Source organism: Pseudopodoces humilis, chromosome 4 (assembly GCF_049639895.1).
Source record: "Pseudopodoces humilis isolate 2021_Gansu_Grassland_sample_001 chromosome 4, ASM4963989v1, whole genome shotgun sequence".
Classification (NCBI taxonomy): Eukaryota; Metazoa; Chordata; class Aves; order Passeriformes; family Paridae; genus Pseudopodoces; species Pseudopodoces humilis.
This window is the reverse complement of record NC_142203.1, coordinates 76292976-76317508: the sequence shown is the minus strand read 5'-3', so window position 1 is coordinate 76317508 and position 24533 is coordinate 76292976. Positions and strand designations below refer to the sequence as shown.

The 24533-nt window shown below is 42.2% G+C and overlaps 1 protein-coding gene across 10 annotated transcripts in view; it reads left to right on the top strand.

The window, feature by feature from the left end:
• The window catches only part of DYM (dymeclin), a 211971-nt gene that overhangs the window by 170811 nt on the left and 16627 nt on the right, over positions 1–24533 (top strand). For 9 of the 10 annotated variants that reach the window (XM_005528071.3, XM_014257063.2, XM_088054394.1 and 6 more), the window contains one exon: positions 6960–7073. In XM_005528071.3, the coding sequence (XP_005528128.1) occupies positions 6960–7073 (114 nt within the window). Of the gene's footprint in view, positions 1–6959; positions 7074–8013; positions 8155–24533 lie in introns of those variants that run through there. The other variant, XM_088054393.1, reaches the window with a different exon arrangement.

Here is a 24533-nt window from a genome sequence, read left to right as displayed (position 1 = left end):
GTTGCCAGTTTGCCTTGTCAAGAATGTATAAAATAGATATGACATATAAAGACTTAAATGCTTATTATTTTTATTCAGTTGGACATAATGTACTCATCAACCAAAAGGAAGCATGGAAGAGGTGAAAAGGCTACAAATTTGATGAAAAATTAATTGGAGAATGTACTGGGGATGTAATAATGAGTAGCTGATGGTGCAAATAGTAAAAGGCATCTGCTGCAATTCCATGTGTGTGTACAAGAAAAGAATAACCCAGAGGTGTTCTCTAAGCCTAACCACGCTGGTAAAATCTTGGCTGGATTACTCTGGGTTTAAAATCTAAGAATCATTTAGGTTGAATTAAACTTTCAAGACCATCGAGTCCAGCCATTCCCCAGCACTGCCCAGGCCACCACTGACCCGAGTCCCCAAGTGCCACATCCACATGTCCATCAAACCCCTGCAGGGATGGGGATTCCAGCACTGCTCTGGGCAGCTCTGACAGGGATTGACAGCCCTTTCCACAGAAGAATTTTCCCAATGTCCAACCCAAGCCACCTCTGGCCCAGCCTGAGGCCGTTCCCTCTCCTCCTGTCCCTGTTCCCTGGCAGCACAACCCGACCCCCCCGGCTGTCCCCTCCTGCCAGGGACTTGTGCAGAGCCACAAGGGCCCCCTGAGCCTCCTTTGCTCCAGGCTGAGCCCCTTTCCCAGCTCCCTCAGCCGCTCCTGGGGCTCCAGCCCCTTCCCCAGCTCCGTTCCCTGCCCTGGACACGCTCCAGCCCCTCGGTGTCTCTCCTGTGCTGAGGGGCCCAGAGCTGTCCCAGCACTGGAGGTGCCTCAGCAGCGCCGGCACAGGGGACGGGCCTTGCCCTGGGGCTGTGTTACACCTGGCTGGCACAGCCCAGGGGCCACTGGCCTCTTGCCCACCTGGGCATACCTGGGCTCATGCTCAGCTGGCACCATGAAAGATATTCCAGGTAGAAATAAGAGCTGTAGAAAGCAGAACCTCTGAAAGTGCTGATTTGCCAAAGGAAGGGTAAAGTGATTTGGTATTTTTCAAATAAAATGCTGCTATGAAGGGAAATGGAATAATCTCTTTCACATAATTGTGGGTTCGCGGGTCATAAGCAGAGACTTTTCTAAGGTTAGGAATAAGGAAGCACTGTGGTAGGTTTTCAGGGACCTCTGGAGCAGAGATTTGGCAGCATGGCAGTAGGGTGGAGGACAGACCAGCATAGGTCTGTAGGCACAGGTAGGTGTGGGGATGCCTCTGCAGCCCCACTAGAGCTCAGACCAAAGCAGGAATTGCCCAGGTTACCTTCAATATAGACCTGGCCACAGTAACTCTGGGCTGTTCCTCAGGATTTGGACCATTCAGTTTAATCTGGAGATACACATAATCTCTGTGTGCTTCATCATTGAGGCAAAAATAGGTGAATGTATAAGGGTCATCAGTGTATTGACCACTTTTTATTGAAAACTACTTATTTGTCTCTGTATTTTTGTAAATAATCTAAAAATCACCATTGCCATGATTGGGAACATATGGGAACCATTAATACTCTACAGAAGAAACTGAAATCAAAATACCTTCTGCTTCCTATTACTTTACTTTTCATTTTAGAAAGCTGTAAAGTAAGAGATAGCACATCTTGTTTAGCTAAAACAGGATATTCTTCTGAATATGAACAAAGAGGAATGCTATGGTTCCTCTTCTGGCCTTGTGCAGAAATATTTCAGCTGGGAGCTGTCTATATGCCTCCACTTCAGAGGTGGTCTGTAATTTGGTCAGCCACCTCAGATATGTCAGGAATGTAGTGGAGACTCTTTGCTTATCATTCCTAAAGATGTTTGGTTCATGGCCACGGTGAGAACTCCTTGGCTTTCACTGCTCTCATAATTCCTACAAGCGAGCCACTGATACCAGGTGGTGGAACAGGCCTAACTAGGAGCTGCTAGAATTTTGTTTGCAAAATAGTCTGATAGACATCAGGAGATTGGGAGCAATGGCTTAGTGATGCAAAGGACTCAATTGATGCAATTTCCTACAAGGAATTTAATTCTTCAAAGACATTTCCCTGCTAGATTTTAAAATCAATCAAGTTGGCTTGCTCTGGCATAGCAACCCCTGTTGTAAGACCTGCAGGACTTAAGAACTGAGTTTTTATGGCTTTCCTTAAAATGTCCTTAGAAAAACCTTGATCCTGCTGATTACCAGAGTCTGGCTAAATACTCTAAGGATTTGAGGTTTTGGTGGGTTTGGGTTGGGGCTTTTTTGGTTGTTGTTTGTTTGCTTTTGTGGGGGAGGGTGTCTTTTTGCCTGTTCTTTTTCTCCTCACTCCTACACCCTAGGAATGGAGAGCAGAATACCTGGTAAATCTCACATGTCCTTGAACATGTTCCTCATTTCAAGGTGATTCTGAAAAATACTGTTCTTCAAGTTTGCTGATTAACCTCTGGTGTTTCTCCTGCTATTGAATCACCTGAAGTTGTTTCACCCCTTCTTAAATCCGTGAGGGTTGGCTTTTCCTCCCATTGGCTTCAGGTACAACTACTGGATACCAAATGTAGTTGTGATTTATGTTTCCCAATGGAAGCTACTTAGTTGAAGTGCTAATCCTGTGGTACTTTACAGTGAGAGGTTTGTTTTCTTCTTCTCCATTCAGTGTGCCATCAATACACCATAGTACTCTCCCAGTGGCTGGGAAGTGTTTCAAAGTGTTTCTTTCAATCACTTTCAGAGGGAAGCAAAATTGACAAAAACAGGTTCAAAACTTACTTAGTGCCAAGTGATTTTTTCTTCTGTCTTGCAGAACTGACCTTTGCAGTTGCAGGCAGAGGAGGCAGCAACGTGTTGTACTGTTATTTTTAGCTGGAGGAGAAAGAGAGGAGCTGTCATGTTCATTAAGCAGAGGCACTGCCTGGGCTGCCACAGGCCTCACAGCACTTCAGCATCTGCTGACAGAATCCAAGTGGAGAAAACATCTTGCCCTTGATAGCTCTGCTGTTGGCGTACTGTAAAGGGAAATGTTTTGTTACTTCAGCCTTGCAGCCCAATTGAAAACAATAGTTGGGTGAACTAACAGACACTGTGGTTGTTCCCTCACAATCTCAAAGATAATCTCCAAAACCTAAAATATTGCCTTTAAATGAAAAATGTTTCTAAATCATTCTAATCTTGTAGTACTTTTAATCTCTGGCAATACCTTGTAAGTTTACAAGGTTTAGAAAACAAAAGGAGAAAGTATGAGTTTCTCGTGGAAAATTGATCTCTAGGAAGAAATTCTCACTGATGGGGTGGGCAGGCCCTGGCACAGGTTTCCCAGAGAAGCTGTGGTTGCCCCTGGATCCCTGGAAGTGTCCAAGGCTGGGTTGGACAGGGCTTGGAGCAGCCTGGGATAGTGAAGGTGTCCCTGCCCATGGCAGGGGTGGCACTGGATGATCTTTAAGGTTCCCTTCCCAACCAAACCATTCCATGAGTCTGTGATTAAAACCAGTTTTGAAAATCACTATAGACAACAGTTTTTTATAGAAATGTTAATGGTATTTTAATACAAACCCTGGCAGGGCCTGAGCTAGAGGTGGTCAAGCCAGATCCCCTGTGGCCATCAAACCACACATCTGGGTACCTTGCACAGCCAGGACTAGACTCTCTGCAGGGCAAGGTTCTCCATACAGGGATCAGATATTCCTGATGAGGGGTTGTCTAATCCTGCATTAGATGTGCCTTTTAATATCTGTTAATATGGAAGCCAGACTGGAGAGAGAGCTCTTAGAATGGGTTATTTTCCTTCATGGAAAGGACTTTCTTTCAGTGCTTAGCATGACTAGGAAATGTCATTCATAGCAGCTTGTGGAGTTTCTTCTTACTCTTCTTTTTAAGCAGTTTCTGCAGTTGTTTTCTGTTTTCTTAGACCAGTTGCCCAAATAATTAAAGAGAAAATTAATTTTCAGAGTATCAGGAAGACACCATTTCTCAGCTTTGTTTATTTGCACTAAGATCTGGGGTTTTTGTATTCATACAGTCATATGCTCAGTTGGTTTTAAAATGCACTAACACATGAAACTCATTTAATACTATTCATCCAGTTTATTTTTTCTGGTTCATTTTACTTTCAATGGGACAAGGAGTGGAAATCTGTTAATTTTATTTTTTTTTTAAATTCACCTCTGTAATTGTTACTTAAGTGTAGAAGATAATTAAAGCTCTTTCAAAGGTAAAGGCTACTCTTCCTTAATGTGATGTTGAGCTTTTAAGTTTTTATATATGACTAGATAAGTAAGAAAAGTATTAGACCCTCTGCTACAGAGGTCAAAGCTTGGGCATGAGGGATATAATACTGGATGCTCTCTGGTTTTATTCCTGATCCGGAGCTAACAAGAAAATGCCTTCTTTAGGATCTCCTCTGTATAATTCATCTTTTTTTTTTTTTTCTTTTTGTTTTTCTGTTTTCTTACTTCATTGGGATACTTGTGGGTACCTCACTGTCTCATTGGGATATTGTGATCTCAGGGTCCAAATGAGAGATACTTCATTTATATGTTATTAGAAGTAGTAAGGCAAATAATTCCTAGTGATAAGTACCATTATTAAAGTAGATATTTTTAACTGTAGTCATCAACTACACATCAAAAATAGCCATTCTGAGTTCTCTAAAATGCTGACATAGCCTGAAAATACTGGAAGCCTGTCTTGCTTTTGTTCTTTTGAAATACAACCCAAAGAAGATTAGTACCTTTACCACAAAAACATAAGTCTTTTAAAAACATGTTAAGATTGAAGGGTTTGACTTCCCAAAATAAGAAATGTCAGAATTCAGGGAGTATCTGTGAGCTTCATTCAGTTTTTTTACGTGTTTGCATTATGATAGTATTTTATCTTTTTGGTTAAAAGCTAAATATTAGGTTTTGCTTTTGTTGTGGTTTAGCAGAACTTGAGCTAACAAGGCAGTGCCACTGGGATGGATTCTCTGCAGAAGCCTGCCCTTGGCAAGGATGGGTTTCACCAGTGATTACTGACAACAGAGGAGTGTTGAAATGCAGCAAGATGTTTTTTTCTTTCAAAATCTGTGGGTAACTTGCTTGTTCCTCTGTGAGCTGTGTATCCTCCACCAGCAATTTGTCCCAAACTCTATGCCAAAACCATGTCAGCCTCAATCCGAGGTCCTCACGCTCCTTGCACAAGCTGTTTCTTGCTATTTTACTCTGTTATTTCTGGTCCCTCACTCCAGCTCCTTTCCTTATGATCCCAGCACGTCTTCCTACCCTGTTTTTTTCTAAGGATCAGAGATCACATTGCTCCACCAGGTCCTTATCTCTAAGAATGTAAAAGCCTACCTGCAGCATCTGCCAGAGGCAGTGAAATTCTCCCTTTCTGCTGAAGTATGGAGATAATCGTAGGGACAGCACAGAAGATTAAACCTGAATTTTCTCTTGACTGATTCCTGTACTTCTGTTGTTAGAAACAAAATAAAACAGGAAAAAAAAACCAAAGCAAAACAAACAGCACAATCCCATGACAACCCCAAAAAGCCACTTCCAGCAACTTTAGTCTGCCTCATTCACTTGGTGCAAGAGTTTCTAGAGATCCCAGTAAACCTTCCAGCTCCAAACAAGGGCTGGGCTTTCTGTGGGGGAAGTCACAAACAGGAACAACAAATTTGAATCTCACAGTAATCAAGCCATCAGCTGTCTTTGTTTTATGAACAGCAGCTGAGCTGGGAGGCATAATTAGGGTAATGGTTTCTGGCTCCAGCTGTGTCTCACTACAGAACAAAGAGAGCTCAGCAGAGATTTTGTAGTATAATACACTTTTCCCCCCTTCTGCTTGGGAGAATTATCAAAGATTACTCAATGGACTGGGACTGTGATTCAGATAGAAGTGAACATCAGTATTTTTCCAGAGTGTGCTGAAAACTCACAGGATTTTGCAGAACCTACCATCAGCATTAGGCTTGCCTCCAGCCCAGGAATAGCCAGGTGCTCTGGTGTAGACAGGCTCTACCAAGTGCCTCTTGCCTTCCAGAGGATTCTAAGTAGGTGCTGAACTTTTACCCCAGACCCTTTTTGCATTTTGAGTCCTGGATCCCCTGTGTGACTAAGGAGTTTCCCTGGGATAAGGGATGGGGTTTGCAAAGTATGTTCTTTTTGGGTGAAAGGAGGTTTTCTGATGTCACACATGGATAACTGTCGGTGGGATGTCTGCTTCTGGTGTGACCTACTGAGCTTGGAGAGGGATAAAAGTTAAAGCCTGACCTAACTGAGTTCTAGCTAACAAGGACCAGCTGGGTCACAGAAAAGGGAGTGGGAAAGGAAATACGGGGAAAATCAGCTTGGCTTCACCAGGGGGAGGTCTGGAAGATGAGAGGGAATTTGCAGGATTCCTTGGGCCTAGAATCCAGGATGTGGAAGGTATGTGCAGCACTTGGGATGGATATTGGGTAGGAGAGGAGCTTTATGGACTTACTTCTTGCAAGGGGATACCCTTGCTGTGGCTTTGAGTACTATTCATCTCCCAGGAAATGGAGTCTCTCATATTGAGATACTTAAGAGTTGACTTAAAGCCTTTTGTCTAGAAGTCAGTGAAACTATGATGGTTTTACTTTAATGCTTTACAATGAAAGTAAATTTCTAGCTCAAATCATAGACTAGAACAACTCAAAAGTCTGATGGGCAGAACTGACAGAAAGAAATATAGGCATGTGTCAGTTCATTGTACTTGAAAATGTAAATTTATTAATTCAGCTTTGTGTGTTTTATTGTAAAATTATCTGTCTGCTTAAAATGACTGCAGGAGGATGCTGAGAGTTGTGCTAACTTGACATTAACAAAGTCTCACTGGCTGTGACACAGGCAATAACGTGATTATTCTTTAAGAAGTGCAGATACAGCGGTGCCAGAAAAGAAGATGACAGCTTTGTGTATAAATTGATCCACAGATCTCTTCTATTTATTTATGTGCTGTGATGTTTCATTCCAGGTGATCAGCTTTTTCAGCTCCCGATTAGAGCAAGCTGGAGCTGAGCTGTCAGTGGAGCGAGTTCTGGAAATCATCAAGCAAGGAGCTGTTGCTTTGCCCAAAGACAGGCTAAGAGTAAGTGCTTAAGACCTCATCACTTGAAGTACACTGTTCCTGTCAATTACACATACATGCCCTTTATGTCTGTAACTTCAAAAAATCATCTCTCTTCTCAGTAGTGACTGATAAGTGATTATACTGTCGATTGCCATATGTGTATGTTTTCATTTAAACTCCTAATTTCTGATAAGTGTTTGGGTGAGTTTTTGTGATTAGTTATTAAATTGAAGTGTGTGGAGGAATTAAAATTTGCTGAAGCTAAGGTTTTCTTCATCGTATCCTGAAGATGCAGGCTCCTCGCTCCATCTGTTGTTTAGTTATGCTCTAACTAAACATTGATACTTCTCTCTTTTGATTAATTTCTTTTTCTGTCTCTAATGTTCTGCAGCTCTGTCTGGGTCTATATTAAATGCTATAAAGATAAATTTGGGGGGCTTTAGTTAAGAATTACCCAACCTAGTGAAAATCAGTTCAAGACCTGTAAGTCTGGTCAACATGCTGATGAGCTTTCTGTATAATCCTGAGCAGTCTCCTCCATTCCTTTCTGAGAACCTCTCAAATCTCTTGAGGGATTTACCAACTTGACAGGTTTTGTGAGGCTAAAATCCACTAATGGCTGTGTGATGTTTAAGTACTGCAATAAAGAAATCTGTGCAAGTGGGTAAGTAAGCAAATGGAAGCGCTGTGTGTTTTTTAAACACGATGAATCTTGTTTCTCTGTTACGCCAAGTGTATTTTAAATACTGTCTGTTTTCTGAAGAACTATTTTTGTTGCTACTCTGTGGAGAGAGTGAAAGCACCATTTCTTTTGTGGTAACTTTAGTAAAATACCCTCTGATAAGGCACACTCAGTCCTTACAGCCACTGGCAACGTAATTTATTTATATGCTGGTAATTTTAAAACACCCAGTGGGAATTTTCTAGCTGGCTACATAAACTAATGTCTTTCCTGCAGTTCCCTGTGTCCCTGAGATGGCACATCTTCAGTCACTCAGATTGAATTCCTTCAAGAGAGGTTGGTCTAGAGTCCGAGTCCTAAGCTGCAGTACAGGAATAGTCTGAGTAACACCAGAGCAGTTGTTGGATCCAAATCCAGCCCTTCAGGTTGTCCTTTCTACGTGGTGATGCTGTGAATACAGAGGAACACTGGAACTTTGGCTGTTTCTATGACAACTTCTTATGTGCAGATAATTAAAAGCTCTTACTTTGAGGCTGCAGTGATTCTTTCTTGACACAGAGCCATCACCAAATAAATTCACTGCTTAGGGAAAAAATGAAGGTTTTCTCAGTTACTGAGTGTGCCACATTGACTGACATGTCAGGCCACAATTTACAGAAATGCTGTTTCTGGAGTCAAATTCCATCAAGTTTCAATTTTCTGCACTAACAATATACAGTACTCAAAATTATACTGCCACTTTATGCAATAAACCAGCAGTTTTTGGCATGTGCCAAGCTCTGAAAGTCCTCACCAAACAGTCAAGTACTTCCAGTTTTAAGGATGCTTAGTGTTGCTTGGAGCACTTCCCTTTCCTCTGGAGCGCTTGAATTTTGGGGCAGACTTACAAAGGGAATACAGCCAGCCTGGCACACTAATCTTTTATACTGACTGCTTACACCTACTGGGTTTTGTCTTCTGCTTTCCTTTGGTTTCCCTTATTTTTCTTTTTTAGTTCCTTTTTTTTTTTTTTTCCTTTATTTTGTTTTCTTTTTTCTATTTCTTTTCTTTCTTATTACTTTGCTGAGCAGCAGTTTGGCCAGAGGACGTTAATTTTCCATGTCACCAAAGGGTGACATTGACCTTGGGGTGGGGTGTTTGTATATCTATAGATAGATATGTATGTATGTATTGTCATGCATCAATTTGTACATGCAAATAACATCCTTCCTTTGCACAGATAGTGATGAGGAGCAGCACATGTTTCCCTCCTACAGAAATGGCCTTGTGAGTCTGTGCCCTCTGTCCTCATGCCTCTCTCCTGGGAGTCTCCCAGTTCCTCAGGTCTTCCCACTTGAGTCTGAGGTTTTCAGGGGAAGCTATTCTAAAGCTCGACAAACTCATATTAAGATCAGACTGAAGATACAGTTACACAATAACTCTGGCAACTCTGAGGCATTTCAGCAGCTAAATAAAGGAGAAAGCTTTAATCCTTATGTCTTTAATGACACTCTCTGGGCAAGTCTGGATGGGTGGGAGCAGCCCTACCCACACTGGCTTTGATGGCACCTTTCAGGGAGTTGTGCAGAGCCACAAGGGCCCCCTGAGCCTCCTTTGCTCCAGGCTGAGCCCCTTTCCCAGCTCCCTCAGCCGCTCCTGGGGCTCCAGCCCCTTCCCCAGCTCCGTTCCCTGCCCTGGACACGCTCCAGCCCCTCGGTGTCTCTCCTGTGCTGAAGGGCCCAGAGCTGTCCCCAGGACCGGGGGCAACTTGTGTTCAACCAGTTTGGACAATGTCTGGAGGAATTGTGAATCTGTTGCATCTGTGTTGACAAAACCTACACATAATTCCAATGTGCAAAGCTGTGGAGTTCAACCCCAAGAATATATATGTACATATATCAGCTTTGCAGTTAATTGCTAACTAATTTTCAAGCCATCCTTGCCTTTTGCCACAGCATACTGAAGTGCTGTAAAGTACAAGAGACCCTACAGAGATATTATTCCTGCCTCCTAGAAATAACCAGCTTCAGCTGAAGCACTCTGGGGGAGGCAGATGAAACACAGATACGATTTGGAAAATGAGGGTTGAGGCAGAGCTTTTACTCACTCACTTCCCTGCAGCTCAGACAATGATGGTTTTTTTCTTGTGTGTAAGTACCTAATGTATGCATGGGTGTTTTCAAGTGAATGTTTTCAAGTTGCTTATCTTGGCCTTTGTTGAGGAAGTGAGCATTCAGAAGGTGCTACATGTATTCAGGTTCTTAGTTTGTTGCTTAGCCCATAGTTCAAACATGAATCAACGTCAACTAAAAATAACAGCACTTAGAGCCACGATCCTCATCTGCATAATGGAGCTTATCAGTTTGGGAGCACACCCTGATGCTCCTGCTCCTCTCCACTGTGGGAAGCAACACGGGATGCAAAGTGAGCATGTGTGGTAGCAGTAGGTCATGGATAAATATATATATGTGTGTGTGTGTCTGTGTTAGGAAAGATATCCTGCATTTTCTTAGCAAATAATTATTGGGAAATGGGAGAACTCAGATTTTCCTTCCAGTCCTGGAGCAGTCTGACTGGAGACAAACAATATAATTAACATTATTTTAAGCATGTGCTTTTAGCTGTGTACTGTGGAAGGCCAAGAAAGTCCAAGCTGAGCAATTAGCCTTTTAGAAGACTTCTGCACAAACAGAGAGATAAAGGGCAGGTGCTGAAATCAAGAGCTGGTTATTTCTCCCTCAGTCTGTGGGAGGAGATAAATGAAGTTAATATGCCCAGGATGGAGGCAGAAGCCATGGCGTGGAGATAGAGCTGTCTCCTTCGCAGACGAGCAGCCCACAACCCAGGCTCCCTGCTATATTGCAGAAGCTTATTAAAGGCAATTTAGAGATCATAGTGATAGGTGAAAATTAGCCTCATTCTTTCTTTCTATTTTTTTTAAAGTTCTCAGGCTGCCTTCCTTCCCTTTGGTGAACTGTCTGTACTTTCAGGATTAGGAGAGTGAGAGAAGCAGGACTGTGTCTGGAGCCTGTGACTTATCTCAGGATTTCAAGGGGAGTTAGCCAGCAGATAACAACTCTTCTGCAATAAGTGGGAAAACTTGTCTCAAATGCCAGCTAGTGACTGGAAGCTGACATTTGGTTTCATGGAATGCTCACACTTGGGAGGCCATGTTTAATGCTTTATAAAATAAAAGGCCCCATTACCTAAGCCACTTAAGATGGAGATTGGTTTTTCATGAACATTTTCTGATCTGCTTGTGTTTTCCCCCCTACTCCTTTTCTCCCTATGTCAGTGAGTATTTTGTCATCAGTGTGCACTCTGTCAGATGTTCTATGTGTGCTATGCAAATGTGCCATTATGCCATCAACTCTCACGTTTTTGATACGGCACCAAATTTAATATTTATTGAAGTGCATTTGAGTTCGATGGGCATTAAAATTTCACAGAATATGTAAAAGGAGCAGAGGTAAAAGCCTTCAGTCTCTTGACAGAACAAGTTTCGCTTTAGGTGTTAAAAGCACTTCTCCTAGGTTTCCCCTTCTATTAACAATGTACTTCCAACTCCATCAGCTTCCATTTGTTTCACTGAAAAAAACTGCTAATCACTGAGGCACCAGAGCGCAGGGGAGGAGTAAATTGTCATCATGGTGATGGCAGATACTGCCTGGGAGGTGGACCAGAGCAGCTTTATGTCCCTGGCATATCACCCTGGGAAAGCAGCACCAACACCAGAAGGTCAGCTGCTAGAAATGTCATAAAAATAACATGGTTGTTGATTGAGTTGGCAGTGAATTGAACAGGGGATGCCAAGCAGAGGTGCTTTGGTAGAATCACAGAATCATTTAGGTCAGAAAAGCCTTCCAAGACCACAAAGTCCCATCATTTCCCCCGCACTGCCCAGGTCACCACTGACCCATGTCCCCAAGTGCCACATCCACATGGCTTTTAAATCCCTCCAGGGATGGGGACTCCATCACTGCCCCCAGGAACCAGGGATTGACAGAGCTTTATGTGAAGAAATTTTCCCTGCTGTCCCCCCTGTCCCTGCCCTGGCCCAGCCTGAGGCCGTTCCCTCTCCTCCTGTCCCTGTTCCCTGGCAGCACAGCCCGACCCCCCCGGCTGTCCCCTCCTGCCAGGGACTTGTGCAGAGCCACAAGGGCCCCCTGAGCCTCCTTTGCTCCAGGCTGAGCCCCTTTCCCAGCTCCCTTACCTGCTTCTCATCAGACTTGTGCTCATGGCAAATCAGAAATCAGGAATGGCCATAAAAGAAAGCGTATGTGAAGTCCCCAAAACCAAAAGAGCCTAAACAATTTCTTAGCTTGGTACTGAGCTCTGTTTGGAAGAATTTTCCTGCTTCTGCAGATGCTCCTCCCAGGGAGGAGACATCATGTGTTGAGCAGTCAGTGGTGCTGTCACACCTGCAAAGGGACAGGACATGGACTGTCCTGCATAGCACCCCAGGTAGCAAAGGAAATCTGTAGTGTTCCATATATATATGCACCCTGTTGATCCAAAGAAACCATCCATTGCCCCATCTTCTATTAGAATTGTTCCTGAATACGATTTTTTTCCCCGCCTCCAGTCCCAGTGTCCTTAGTCTTGAGTGGCTGTTATTTGGCCACAGCAAGATGCTGGATTCAAGATCCAGACCACTGGTCTTTAATAATCCAAATTAAACCTTGGGGCAGATCTGTAATTGCCTTAAAAGTTATGTACAGCTTTCTTGTGTTTGTTTTACTTCTGTAACACTTCTGCTGCTGTGGAATTTTTTGGTGGAATAGTGCACAAATTAACTCTGTGTAACACCATGAAGGGGTAGGGACAGTGGAGTTACAGAGACCAGCAGCTCCTTTACAGAGCTCCAGGGCACAGTACTAAGAAATAGAGACAGAAAACTTCCTTAAAAAATAAATTCATCCAGTTCTTCCTGATACTTATCTTTTTTCTTTTTTTTTTTCTTTTTTTTTTTCCCTGGCTCAAAGGTCAAAGTTCTTATTACAGTGGAAGCTGATTGTGTCTAATACATCCTTAGGTCTGACGCTAGGCAGGCATCTACAACACAGACTTCCTTTTGCTGACCCTCAGCTGCTGTTAACCCTTACCCTGAAGAAGATCAGATTAGTGACAGAAGTGTAAGAAAGTTTTAAACAAAGTGCTTTTTCAGCCTTTCCAGAACACTGACCATATGCTGAGAAAAAGAGTATTTATGGATTGTATATTTCCTTCTGACAATTTATACCCTCAATTAAGATGTCAGACTTCCCTGCTTCCGTGAGCTGACCTGTAAGTGATGGACAATAACTCACGTTTCTTTTGAAGGCATTTGTTTTAGAGGTCAGCTTCTCAGAGACCTCGAGTACAGAAGAATATACTCTGTGTCCCTTGAGAAATATTATTTTGGGTAATCAAAACTCCAGGGGGAAAAAATTATCTTGAAAGTTTTGATGGGCTTTGTGGTCAGAAAATAACTTATCATTGTGAAACTGTGAGCAGTCGAAGACATGTCTGCACTTAGCTGACTCTGGCTAATCTTACAGTGGGATTATAAACCTGTCTGTCTGTCTGTCTGAGGCAGGGCAAACCCTTTTGCAGGTGCTTTTCTCTTAAAGTAAGCCTTGCTACTTAAATTGGTGAGAATGAGTTGAAACTAAACTGAATGACACCACCTTATAATAAGTATGTCCAAGCAGGAGTTTCTATCATTTAAATCTGTTTAATTAAATGGTGCAAACTTTTGTGTAGGCAAGATCTAAAGTATGTGAAAAATACTATGGAAAAACTGTGATTATTATAGTGCTTGAAGTTAGATACTTGCTGACATAATGCATTGTATGGGAGCTCTTGGCTTTGTAGTTTGAAACCTTACAAGAAGAAAAATAACGGCATCATCCCAGAAGGGAAGGAAAGCTTTGGGGGTTTAGTTCAGAAATAAATACCACCCTCACTTTGAAGCATTAATATGATAATCCACAGAAATGTGACTTTAGTAGGAAGTAGGGCTCAGTAGCTAGTTAGAATACATAGCATGTTAACAAAAAAATTTGCTTATGTGCCTGGTTGCTTTAACACTGAAAAAGCCAGTGGCCAAAGTGAATTCACTTTGCCACCTGTGGCATTCAAAGTCATGGAATCACAGAATCATTTAGGTCAGAAAAGCCCTGTAAAATAAATTCCCCCAAGGTGGCCAAGGCCACCACTAGCTCATGTCCCCAGGTGCCACATCTACATGGCTTTTGAACACTTAAGTGTTCAAAAGTCTTTGAAATGTGATGACTCCTGTTGTTCCATGGTTAAAAGTGAATTTTAGCAGTCTTCAGAGAGCGTTGTTTGTAGCCATCTGTAATGCAAATGCAGGTGATGAATTAGATTGAATACTAACAACACTTCATTTTCAGAAGCATCCTTCAGGTAAAATGGAAGAAATCAGTTAACTTAGAGACTTTAAGAAAATATAAATAAATTCTAATGCATTCCTTAGCAATGTAGAGTGAAACTTGCTATCCACAGAGCTTCATATTGCTGAACTCAAGGTGTTTGAAATGTTGGCATAGGCTGGAAGTGTTGGTGAGTCATTTATCAAGCATATTTATTCATTTTTCAAAGTTTGGTTTAATATTTTTATATGTGGGAAAAAAACCCAAAGTAACAAGAACTCATCATACAGTTACCCATTCCCGTAACAGTTTACATGGATTTTGAACTGTCATGCATGTCAAGATTTGCATTTCTTTGGTGTGATGTAAGACAAGTCCCCTTCTGTACAAGGTCTTAGTTACAGCTGAATATTTCATCTGTTTGAGTGTTGCCAGGTCTAGCAGCAGTGGTGTGCACTGTGGCACTCACAGCCTCTCCCTGGCACTCCCAAAGAGAGTTCACTCACACTGTAACCAACACCATATTTACATGTTACTCTTAAGGCTGTTTGAAAAGGGGATGTGCTTTCCACCTTTCCCCAGTTGTGTCAGAGTGTGAAAATTATACAGTATCACATTCTTTAAATTATTTTTGTAGCATTATGGGGAACAGGACCCAAAAAAAAAAAAAACAAAAACAACCCACCAAAAAACACCCCTCAAATGGTTCCAGAAAGCTAAATTTTTCAAATGCGAATGCTTCTGAGAACCCAAACAAGTTAGGTTTCTTTTGCACAGCAGCTGTCAGTCAATTTCAGGATTAAAACCAGCTTTTTAACTTGCGTTTACTTCAGTGGTTATAAATTCTTTCATGGGGGCGGAGAAAAATAAACAGTAATTTTTGGCATTGTTGACTAGAACAAGAAAAAAACCCAGCCATTTTATTTTGCTTGTCTGCCTGGCACACAGTTAAAAACATATTAATGCTTTTCTGACACCTCCCTATTGAAGAGTAATATAAACATCACTGCAGCATCAACATAGGAAAAAAAGCATTAGCAAACTTTTGAATCTCTGATCTTTAAACTGTTTCTCATGTAATATCAGTTTCCTATTGTAAAGCACCCAAAAATCCCTTTGAACAGAAAATAGTAATCATGCTTTCAACTTAGACCACTTGTATAAAGCTTTTCTTCAGAGATGAAGAATAAACTGAGAACTTCAGTCTTGTTTTCGTCTTAGTCACTGAAGCATTCATTTCCATGGGGAAAATCCTGCTTCCACTGGAAAGTTTTGCTGATGGCTCTAATATTCTCAAGGTTGTCAGGCTGCATCTTCATGCTTAGGAGATGATACCAGGCACAATGCAAGCAGGACCCCAGGCAGACCCCAAGGCTGTGTGTGTCCCGTGGTGGGGAGTGTGTGGTCACAGTGACTAGTATTAGTCAAGAGGAAAGAGGGACTGTATTTCATGTTCTCCTGCCCTCTCCCTGATTTCCCTGGCTGCTACTCTGCGGGAATTGCACTGATGGCATGGTAGCTCAGAAAGTGGAGCTCATGCCATGGTCAGCAGCCTGGTGAGGATCTCGTGTCATGAGAGCTGTGTTTCAGCCTGGGCTGTGTGAACAGAGCAGCAAAACTGGGTCTGTGAGCTCCTGACCTTCAGCCACCTCAGCTGGAGTGGATTGAGAGAACCAGCTCAAGGAGCAATGGGATGGAGGTAAAGCTTTGTTAGCAGGTGCACAGTCAGCTTGAAGAAGCTGGGTGTGACTCAGGTTACTCACATCAAATCCATCAGCTTTTGCTCACTCTCATCTTGAACAGTGCATTTTGTCACTCTTCATGTGAATAATTTCTCTTACACAGGTTATAATTCAAATACGACACTGCTGTCTGAATCCCTTTAATGTATTTTGACTGTTTATTGTAAATTTAGGTTAGATATTGGGAAGAAATTCTTGGCTGTGAGGGTGGGGAGTGCCCAGAGAAGCTGGGGCTGCCCCTGGATCCCTGGAAGTGTCCCAAGGCCAGGCTGGGCAGGATTTGGAGCAACCTGGGATAGTGGGAGGTTCCTGCCAATGGCAGGGGGTTGGAACAGGATGAGCTTTAAGTTCCCTTGCAACATTCTGCAATTCTATGATGAAAATACTAATCCTTCAGTGCTGGGCTTCGTTTATGTCAGCCAGCCTCTGGCACTCCATACCTGCAATGTTACCCTCCACTTTAATGCCACGTCCTGAAAAGAGCAGGAAGAAGACGTTTTCTTGCTGCAGTGTTCCTTGCTTGTTATGCAATGCTGTGCATGGAGTCATCACAATATTTGGTAGAAGCACAGCAGCAGCCCAAAAAGGATCAGTTATGTTGTGAATCTCAAAATGCTCCAAAGAATAGCAGATCTTTTTGTATCTCCTTCAGGTATTCCCACCGCTTTTCTCCTTTGAGGTTTAAAGCATGCATTAATTAACATGAGTTAAAGTCAGGGAAGGAGCGGCAGGAATGGGGAGTTTGTTTGGTCTACATGTGGGTGTTATGTCTGAAACAGTGCTCTGGTGTTCCTCCAAGGCCACGTACCTTGTTTGCAAACCTGTGCAGATAGAGAATGTAGAGAACTGTCATTCTTTTATGCTGTTAGTTTGTATTTGTCACAGCTGTGAGCAGAAAGCGCCCAATATCCCAGCAAAGGAGTGAGTAGTGATGCTGTGATAAGGGACAGACTCAACCAAGTCTGTGGCATTTTTTTGGGGAGCAAGATAGAATTTATCCTGGGATTTTACATGCAGTAAAACTGGATTCAGACACATTGAGAACAAGCATATTTCTTTAGCTTCCCCACCTTTCCATTTACTACTTTGTTTTTCAGTGGTGGGATATTGTGCATCCCAGTAAACTCCAAACCCACAGTACTTTCTCCCTGTCACTGAGACATCTGGTTGTGCTGGGGGAGCTAATCAATTGCAGACGTCGTTGCTATTATAAGCCTGCAAGCCACTTGAAAACTTACCCAGGATTTTGGTAATGAAGGGCCTGAAGTTATTATTTGAGCTTTTTCTTTTTTTTTTTCCTTTTAACTTCCCTTCAGGGGTCATCAGACTGGCAGTATTTTATTTATTATTTTTTTTACAAGCTCAGATTTTAGACTTTTGAAAGTTCAATTCTGTGTGTGTCAAGCTACTTGAATTTCCTGTAAAAATGTTGGAATTGTGAATTGATTTGTAATAATGTGAAAGTGAACAAACATCCAGGTTAACTCTGTCTGAAAAATTGGTATTTAAATAGATCAGAAACTCAGGGCTGATCTTGTGTTGAGGCACATTTGTCATTTTGCTATTAGAGCTGATATTTACTGGTAACATTCAGTAAGACTGTTGGTCACATTTATGAAGATAACTAAAAAAAATTAATTGGTAGCGCAAAACAAAGAATGGTTTAGAACTTGAGAGTGACATTCAGCTCTTGAGGCGATGCACTCTATAGCTCCAATTGAAAATACCTCCTTCAGAGCCTCACTGATGCCAAAATCTAACCAATAATGAATGATTTATCATTCTGTATTTGGCTTTTTCCTGTTGGAAGGGTGGGGGCGAGATCCTCAACTCCAGAATACCGAGTCACTCCTAGCACTTGGCTCTGAAACACATAAACAGTGTGGACTGTTACAAGTCCCATCCCAACGCCTGTATTACATGGCCATGTGTTCTCAGAGTTCCTAGAGCCTGATGTCAGGCATGTGCTGGGGCTGGCGTATTTTCTGATTTTCTGGGGGTCTCACGTGCAGCTGAAGCGGCTGTGCCGCGGCCTGGGCTCGCAGCGCAGTCTGGCAGCACCGGCGTTGCGCTGGTGCCGCTCGGCTGGGCGGCGATAAGCAAAGAGACAGTCTGGCTCCTTCCAGGAGCCTCTCGGTCATGTCTGAGCACTCGGCAGTTCCCAAAGCCTCTGGCTGACTTTCCCCTGCGGACCGTTCATTTATCAGGAAATGGAATTGGTTACAGGATTTCGCGCGCTGCCAAACCTCACTGACGAAATCGGCCCGTTCTTGCTCTCAGAAGTAGGAAGAATGTGTTAACTCTTTGTGCCTGATACTTGTTTTTAGTGCTTTTGCTAAAAAAAAACAAAAAAAAAAGCCAGGTTCCTTCCTGCTTTTAAAGGTTTCTGGAAATTGCTGACACACTCTCACCCTTTATAAATACACTACTAATGTAGGATAATTTTGCCTATTACATTTAGCTCTTCGCATCACAGTTACCACTGTCTTTATAAATATTATTTTAGAGCAATTGAATTATGTTAATGGGAGATTTGTCTGCTGAATTCAGTGTGTTACAGCTTCAAAAATGTCTTCTGAATTAGAAGAGTGAAAATTAAAATTTATTTAAAACATAAACAATGCTTTGTTGTTTAAGGGAGGCTTTAAAGCCTAAGTTGTATGTATAGCTTATACATGACTTGTAGGAGCTTAACCAGAATTGAATAGGAATATGTCTTTAGTTATGTATATAGGATGACAACAAGAAAAACCAAGTGCAGGTCTTTCTAAGTGTTTTGCTGGTTTTGCATATAGTTAGAAACCCAGCTGTGTAATGGCAAGGTAAACACCACTCTTTTTAGATGCTATTTGAAAGTCATTGTCTTTCATTATGGATCAAGTTTTCAACAAACTTAAAAAAAAAAAAAACACTTTTAAAAATGCAAATGCATATTTTTTTGTGACTTGCCAGACTCCAGGTTGCTCCGAAGTTTGCAGGGCAGAGCTGGTTGTCAATCACAGAACCATCTGGATTGGAAAAGCCCTCTAAGAACATCAAGTCCTGCAGTTCCCCCAGCACTGCCAAGGCCACCACTAACCCATGTCCCCAGGTGCCACAACCACACAGATCTTAAACTCCTCCAGGGATGGGGACTCCATCTCTGCCCAGGGCAGCTGTGCCAGGCTGGTCAACCCTCTCAGTCAAGAAGTTTTTCCTAATACTCAACCTAAAAATGAGCAAATTCTCAATTGTGCAAGTTGCACTGAGAGACAAAGAGCCATTTTGGTTTTATTAATATATTTATATTGATAGGAGGTACTCCTGGGGATTTTTCATTTCTCCAGTGGTCAACATCTATCTCTTAAGACTCCCTAATTTTATCCCTAGACAGCTAAGCTCACTCCTTTTGCAATACTGTTTCTGTGTCACACATAATGTCTGAGTGTTTAAGAAGGGATGGAGAAATGACCATTTGCAGGTTGTCTGGTGGTGGATGCAGGTGTCTGTTCCTGTACCACTTGAGTCATTTCAGTTTGTGCAACGATGTCTCTCGTAACACATCAGTCTGTTTTAATGCAATCAATAGTTGTAACCTCCCATGTATGAAATTACGAAGCCCAGAGGTAAAGTACAGTGCACATATGGTAATTATTATGTCTGAAAGTGGTTGCTGCATTAATTGATAGCAGTACCAAGTAATGCAGCCTCACTTAATTTCATTGCTTCTTATACAAAAATCCCATAAACAGAATTTTTGCAGTCTAATATGGTAGAGTGCTTTTTCTCCTTTTTATTATGAACAAATCACTGTGGAAGTATTTAGAGCTCTCTTAGCTCATTTAGCTTCATGGCAATATGTGATCCTTTGTTCCGTAAACAAAAAGTGGCTGAAAACAGCTCGTCCACAACCTGTGAAAGCACCATGTGAGCCTCATCTGCTGCGCTCTGAGACGTGGTTGGTGTTGCTGGGGCTGGTGCCAGCAAGGGACCCTGCTCCTGGCCTGCATCCTGCGAGCCTGAGCCACTGCAGGGGAGGATAGCTGGGTGATTTGGCCTCATTACTGACATAACTGAGGCTTGTAAAACTCAGATGTTTTCCAAGCTGTGTCTGCTGCTCAAGTTAACGTCAAAAAATATTACAAATTTAGCATTCCTTTAGCTTTTTAAAAGTCGTGGTTTAGTAGTATAAATATAATTTTCAGTTTCAAAGTGGTGTGTCGTAAGTACTCCTGAGGATCTCAGAATGTTGGTCCTTTCCATTGTGAATGAGGAAAGTCACGATGGCTAAGGGATATGCATGTTTGGAGGGAGATTCCTCATTCTGTCAGTGAGAGGCTGATGATGATGAAGGCCATCAGAGTGCCAGTAACACTGAAATCTGCTTGCATTTTGTGTTGAAAAATGAGTGAACTTGTCACCATCCCAGAAGACCTTTGCTGTCATCTGAGGAATCTCCAAATAGTTCAGAACCATGGTTTGGGTTTAGAACCAAACCAGTGGTTTGAGTTAAAAGGGCTTAAAGCCCGTCCAGTGCCACCCCCTGCCATGTCAGGGACACCTTCCACTGTCCCAGTTTGCTCCAACCCCATCCAACCTGGCCTTGGACACTCCAGGGATCAGCTTCTCTGGGAAATCTGAGCAAAAGATTAGCCTTTCTTCAGTGCTTGCTTAAAATCTTAATTTTCTTGAATACATACAATATGAAGGACTGGCTGAAAATAGACTATTTTGAAGTAAAAGGTAGTAAAACTTATATAAATCGTATAAATGCAAATATAATGTAGCAAAACCTTACGTGTAAAGTTCTCAGAAGCAGTGGCGAAGGTTTCACTGGCATCAGGGTTGTGGTGATAGTTGTAGTTTTAAAATCAAATATATTATCTGTTTTTATTCTCCTTTGCATCTTACTTGTAGTTAGGTTACAGTTCTCTATGAAAGATGCATCCTGTTCGTACAGAAGGCTTCTTTATCTTACTGAAATCCAAGGAACCACATTTCATTCCAGGATAAAGGAATGCATCAGAGATTGCACAAGAATCCAAGGTAGCTTGGGAGGGTGGTGCTTGGGTGAATGACTGGAGTAGAGTGATTCTGCAGTTCAGGAATGAGGTGCATTGGCCAAGATGAGGATGAAGGGTGGGCTAGCACAGGACACTCCTATTCCCAAGCTGCTCTCTGCGTGGAGACTAATATTTACATGGAGGCTTAATGTCTGTCCCCTCCACCCCTGAAGATTATTCCAGTTACCTTCTGGAAACTGTATTCTGGATTCAGTCACTTCATTCCCAAGTCACTGTTTTCTTTGCAAAGCTCAACAATTGCACTGGAATGAAATTACCTTATCCTGGAGTTGCCATAGCTGCTTCCAAAGAGCTGTCCCATAATACTGTTATGCGGGTCAGTCTCCTGCAGAAGGCTGGGCAGTATTTTGCTATCCCAAACCAGTTTAAGAAAAGAAGTTTAAACAAAAACGTGTAAATGTCTTGTGCAGACAACAAGGTCCTACCTGTCCAGCCAGGACTAGGTAACAGTAAAAATTGAATTGTATAAATGCAAATGTAAAAACATTAATACAGTAAAATCTACTGTGTTTCTGAGACTTAATTGTTCAAACCAGTAAAAATGGAAAAGGGAAAATAAACCAATACCAGCAGCAGGCTGATGAGGAGTGCAGAAGTTTGCTGTTTCTCCCCCATTGTTGTCTTTACCTTGCCATCACTTGCGTTCCCTTTACCGCTCTGCAGTCACAGCCCTGTACCCAGCTGAGCTGAATAATGCCTCAGTCTTGGCTGTGGCACTCTGTGGGTTGTAATTAACTAGCTCCCATTAAGGCAACAGATGAAAATTCATGCAGTTACATGCAAAAGCCTTAGAAGATGAAATAGTGTCTTATAACAAGAGGTGTTAAAGGAGGTTTTGTTTCTTTTTCTGCTCAAGACAAAGGTAAAAGTTTTAAACTAAAGCTAGAGTAAGGTATAAGGAGGAAACTTTTTATGATGGTGGTGGTAAAATACTGGTACACATAGCCCAGGAGGTGAAGGATTCTCCATCCCTGGAAGTGTCCAAGGCCAGATTGGGTGGGCCTGGGATAGTGGAAAATGTCCCTGCCCGTGGCAAAGCGTGGCACTGGATGAGTTTTGAAGGTCCCTCCCACACCATTCTGGGATTCTATGACTCTGTGAAATAATTATGTAATTCTTTATGCTACCTGTAGAGAGCAGAAAAATATTTCTGTAAGGGACACAAAGGAAGTCTACTGCAAAGATCTTCTTCCTTGGATCAGAAGAATCTGATTGTGCTCTACTGGTGGCAGTCAGGATGAGAGGAACCCTTTCAGCATCTTCATCTCACATCCAGTGAAAGGTGCTCCATGAGGATGCTGTTGGGCTGTGATGAGCAGAAACCTTTGTTGTTAGGAGTGAAGTTTTGCAGGAGAATAATGTAACAGGTGACATTTTCTGTCATCCATGATGAGGAATGTACACCATCCTGTTGCTGTCCATATGGCAGAGCATCCTTGCACAAGGCACAAGCCCCTCAGATGGTTGAGGGGCTAATGTCAGGTGGTCTGCAAGATTTGTGGACGGGAAGGGTCAGGAGATGACATACAAACCGCAGTTTTGAAAGGGAGCCTGGATTGCCAAAAGAGATCATAATATTTCTTTATACACAGCTGAAGTCTGGCCTTTCACTGCAATGTGAAATAACCAGAGAGGGTAGCAATAAGCTCTGATTTTTTTCATGTGAGCTCTCAAGACACTGCATCAGCTGTCCATGCATCGATTTCAACTTAGGCATGCAATTTAAAAATAAAAAAGTAGTCCCAAAATTCAGGTTTTCAGTGGCACTTAGATAAGGTAATTTGAATGAATGTAGACTAGATATTAAGGAGGAATTCTTGACTGTGAGGGTGCTGAGGGCCTGACACAAGGTTTCCCAGAGCAGCTAGATCCCTGCAGTGTCCAAGGCCAGATTGGACAGGGCTCGGAACAGCCTGGGACAGTGGAAGGTGTCCCTGTCCATGGTGGGGGATGGGATGATCTTTCAAGTCCCTTACAATCCAAACCATTCTACGAATCTCTGATTCTCTTACTTTATAGGAAGGAAGGGCACAAGTAAGAGACTTGGAGCAGGATTTAAACTTCACACAGATTCTAATATGAAAGAGTCTGTCTTTGTGTGTAACTACTGTTTGACACCAGATACATTAGATTGACTGATTTTACTGGTTTAAGGAAGCTGCTATGAGAAAGGGATACCTAGTACAAGGCAGAAAGCAAGCTCTGGAGAAACAGGAGGATGGGAAAGCAGTATGAGACTTTCCAAGTTGCTCCCCATGGCAACAGAGCTCTGACCTGGCTAAACAACTCTCTTCATGTGTACGTTTTTCAAAGCTACTTCCATTCTGCTAACTGCTGGCCTGCCACATCATTTGAACTCTGTTAACCTTCAAGGATGATCCCATTTTTCTGAAAGAGAGCACAGAGGAGCTTGCCTGCCCAAAGCTGCAGAGCTTTGGCTTTGCAGGAGATTGGCAGGAACCCCACACTCATGAACAGCCCAAAGCTCCCTGTCCAACACATCTTACAGGACGGCTCCCAGCCAGAGCCCAGCCCCTGCTCACTTCAGAGCTGTACAATTGCTCAAACTAAATAACATTCCCCAAGTTTCCCTCCCTAGAAAGCCTCCCTATACTTTTATTACGTTTTTTGCTGTGACTAAATCTGCTTCACATGTGTTGTGCAGCCTCCCCTTGCTCTATTGCATATGGAGTTGTTGTGAGTCCAATGAATAGTCCAGTGCCAAAGGCACTGCATTCACATGACGTGTTGTTTCCAAATATCTTGCAGCTTTGGTCAAAATAAAGTAAAATTGCACTGAAATGCCCTGACCCCTTTTTTCCCCTGCTCAGTTGAAAGCTGTTTCCAACCTGTGTTCCTTTACTACTGCAAACCTTCAGTGTAGGCAGAGTATCTGAAAAGTATGAAAAGTTGCATTTAAAATTAATTTATTCATTTATTTGATTAACGAAGTCCCACGTTATCCTCCTTCCATCAAGAAAAATAAGTGGTAGACACTTTTTAAATAAAATTTAAAATAATATATCAGAGGCCAACAACTTTACCTCAAAAGGTGCAAAATTTAATGAGTTGTGACAACTAAATACAAGATAAAGGGAGAAAAAAATAATGTAACTTCTAATTATACTGATCCAATTGCTCTTCCACTTTTAAGGTTTAGCTGTCTTTTCTGAATTACTCTTTTGAATTAAGTTTCCATAACATGTGGCAGATTGAGAAAAACAGTCCTTAGAAAATTTCTGCCCTGGATGACAGATGAACTAGATAATGGAGTATAATCTCTTCCATTTTCATGATTTTGACACATTTTCACTTCTGTGTGTATGTTTAAATCAAGGAATCAAAATAAGTTTGAGTACAGAATATAAATCCCAGACAAAATTACAGCTTTCATTGCAGTGTTGGGTTAAATGTAAACAGCAGGAATGTTACAGATATCTTCTAATTAAATGCATAAATCAGAGGCATATTTTGAATGTTTACAGCAACTGCACCAAGAAGTGAGAATGAGGAAGATATGTATTTTGTCAGGCTTGATGGCTGCGTCCGCTGCATTCCCATAGAGAGTTTAATTTTGTCACAACCTTTGGTACAAGTTGCAGAGCTTTTCTCCAGTTGATTTACAGGCTGTTTGT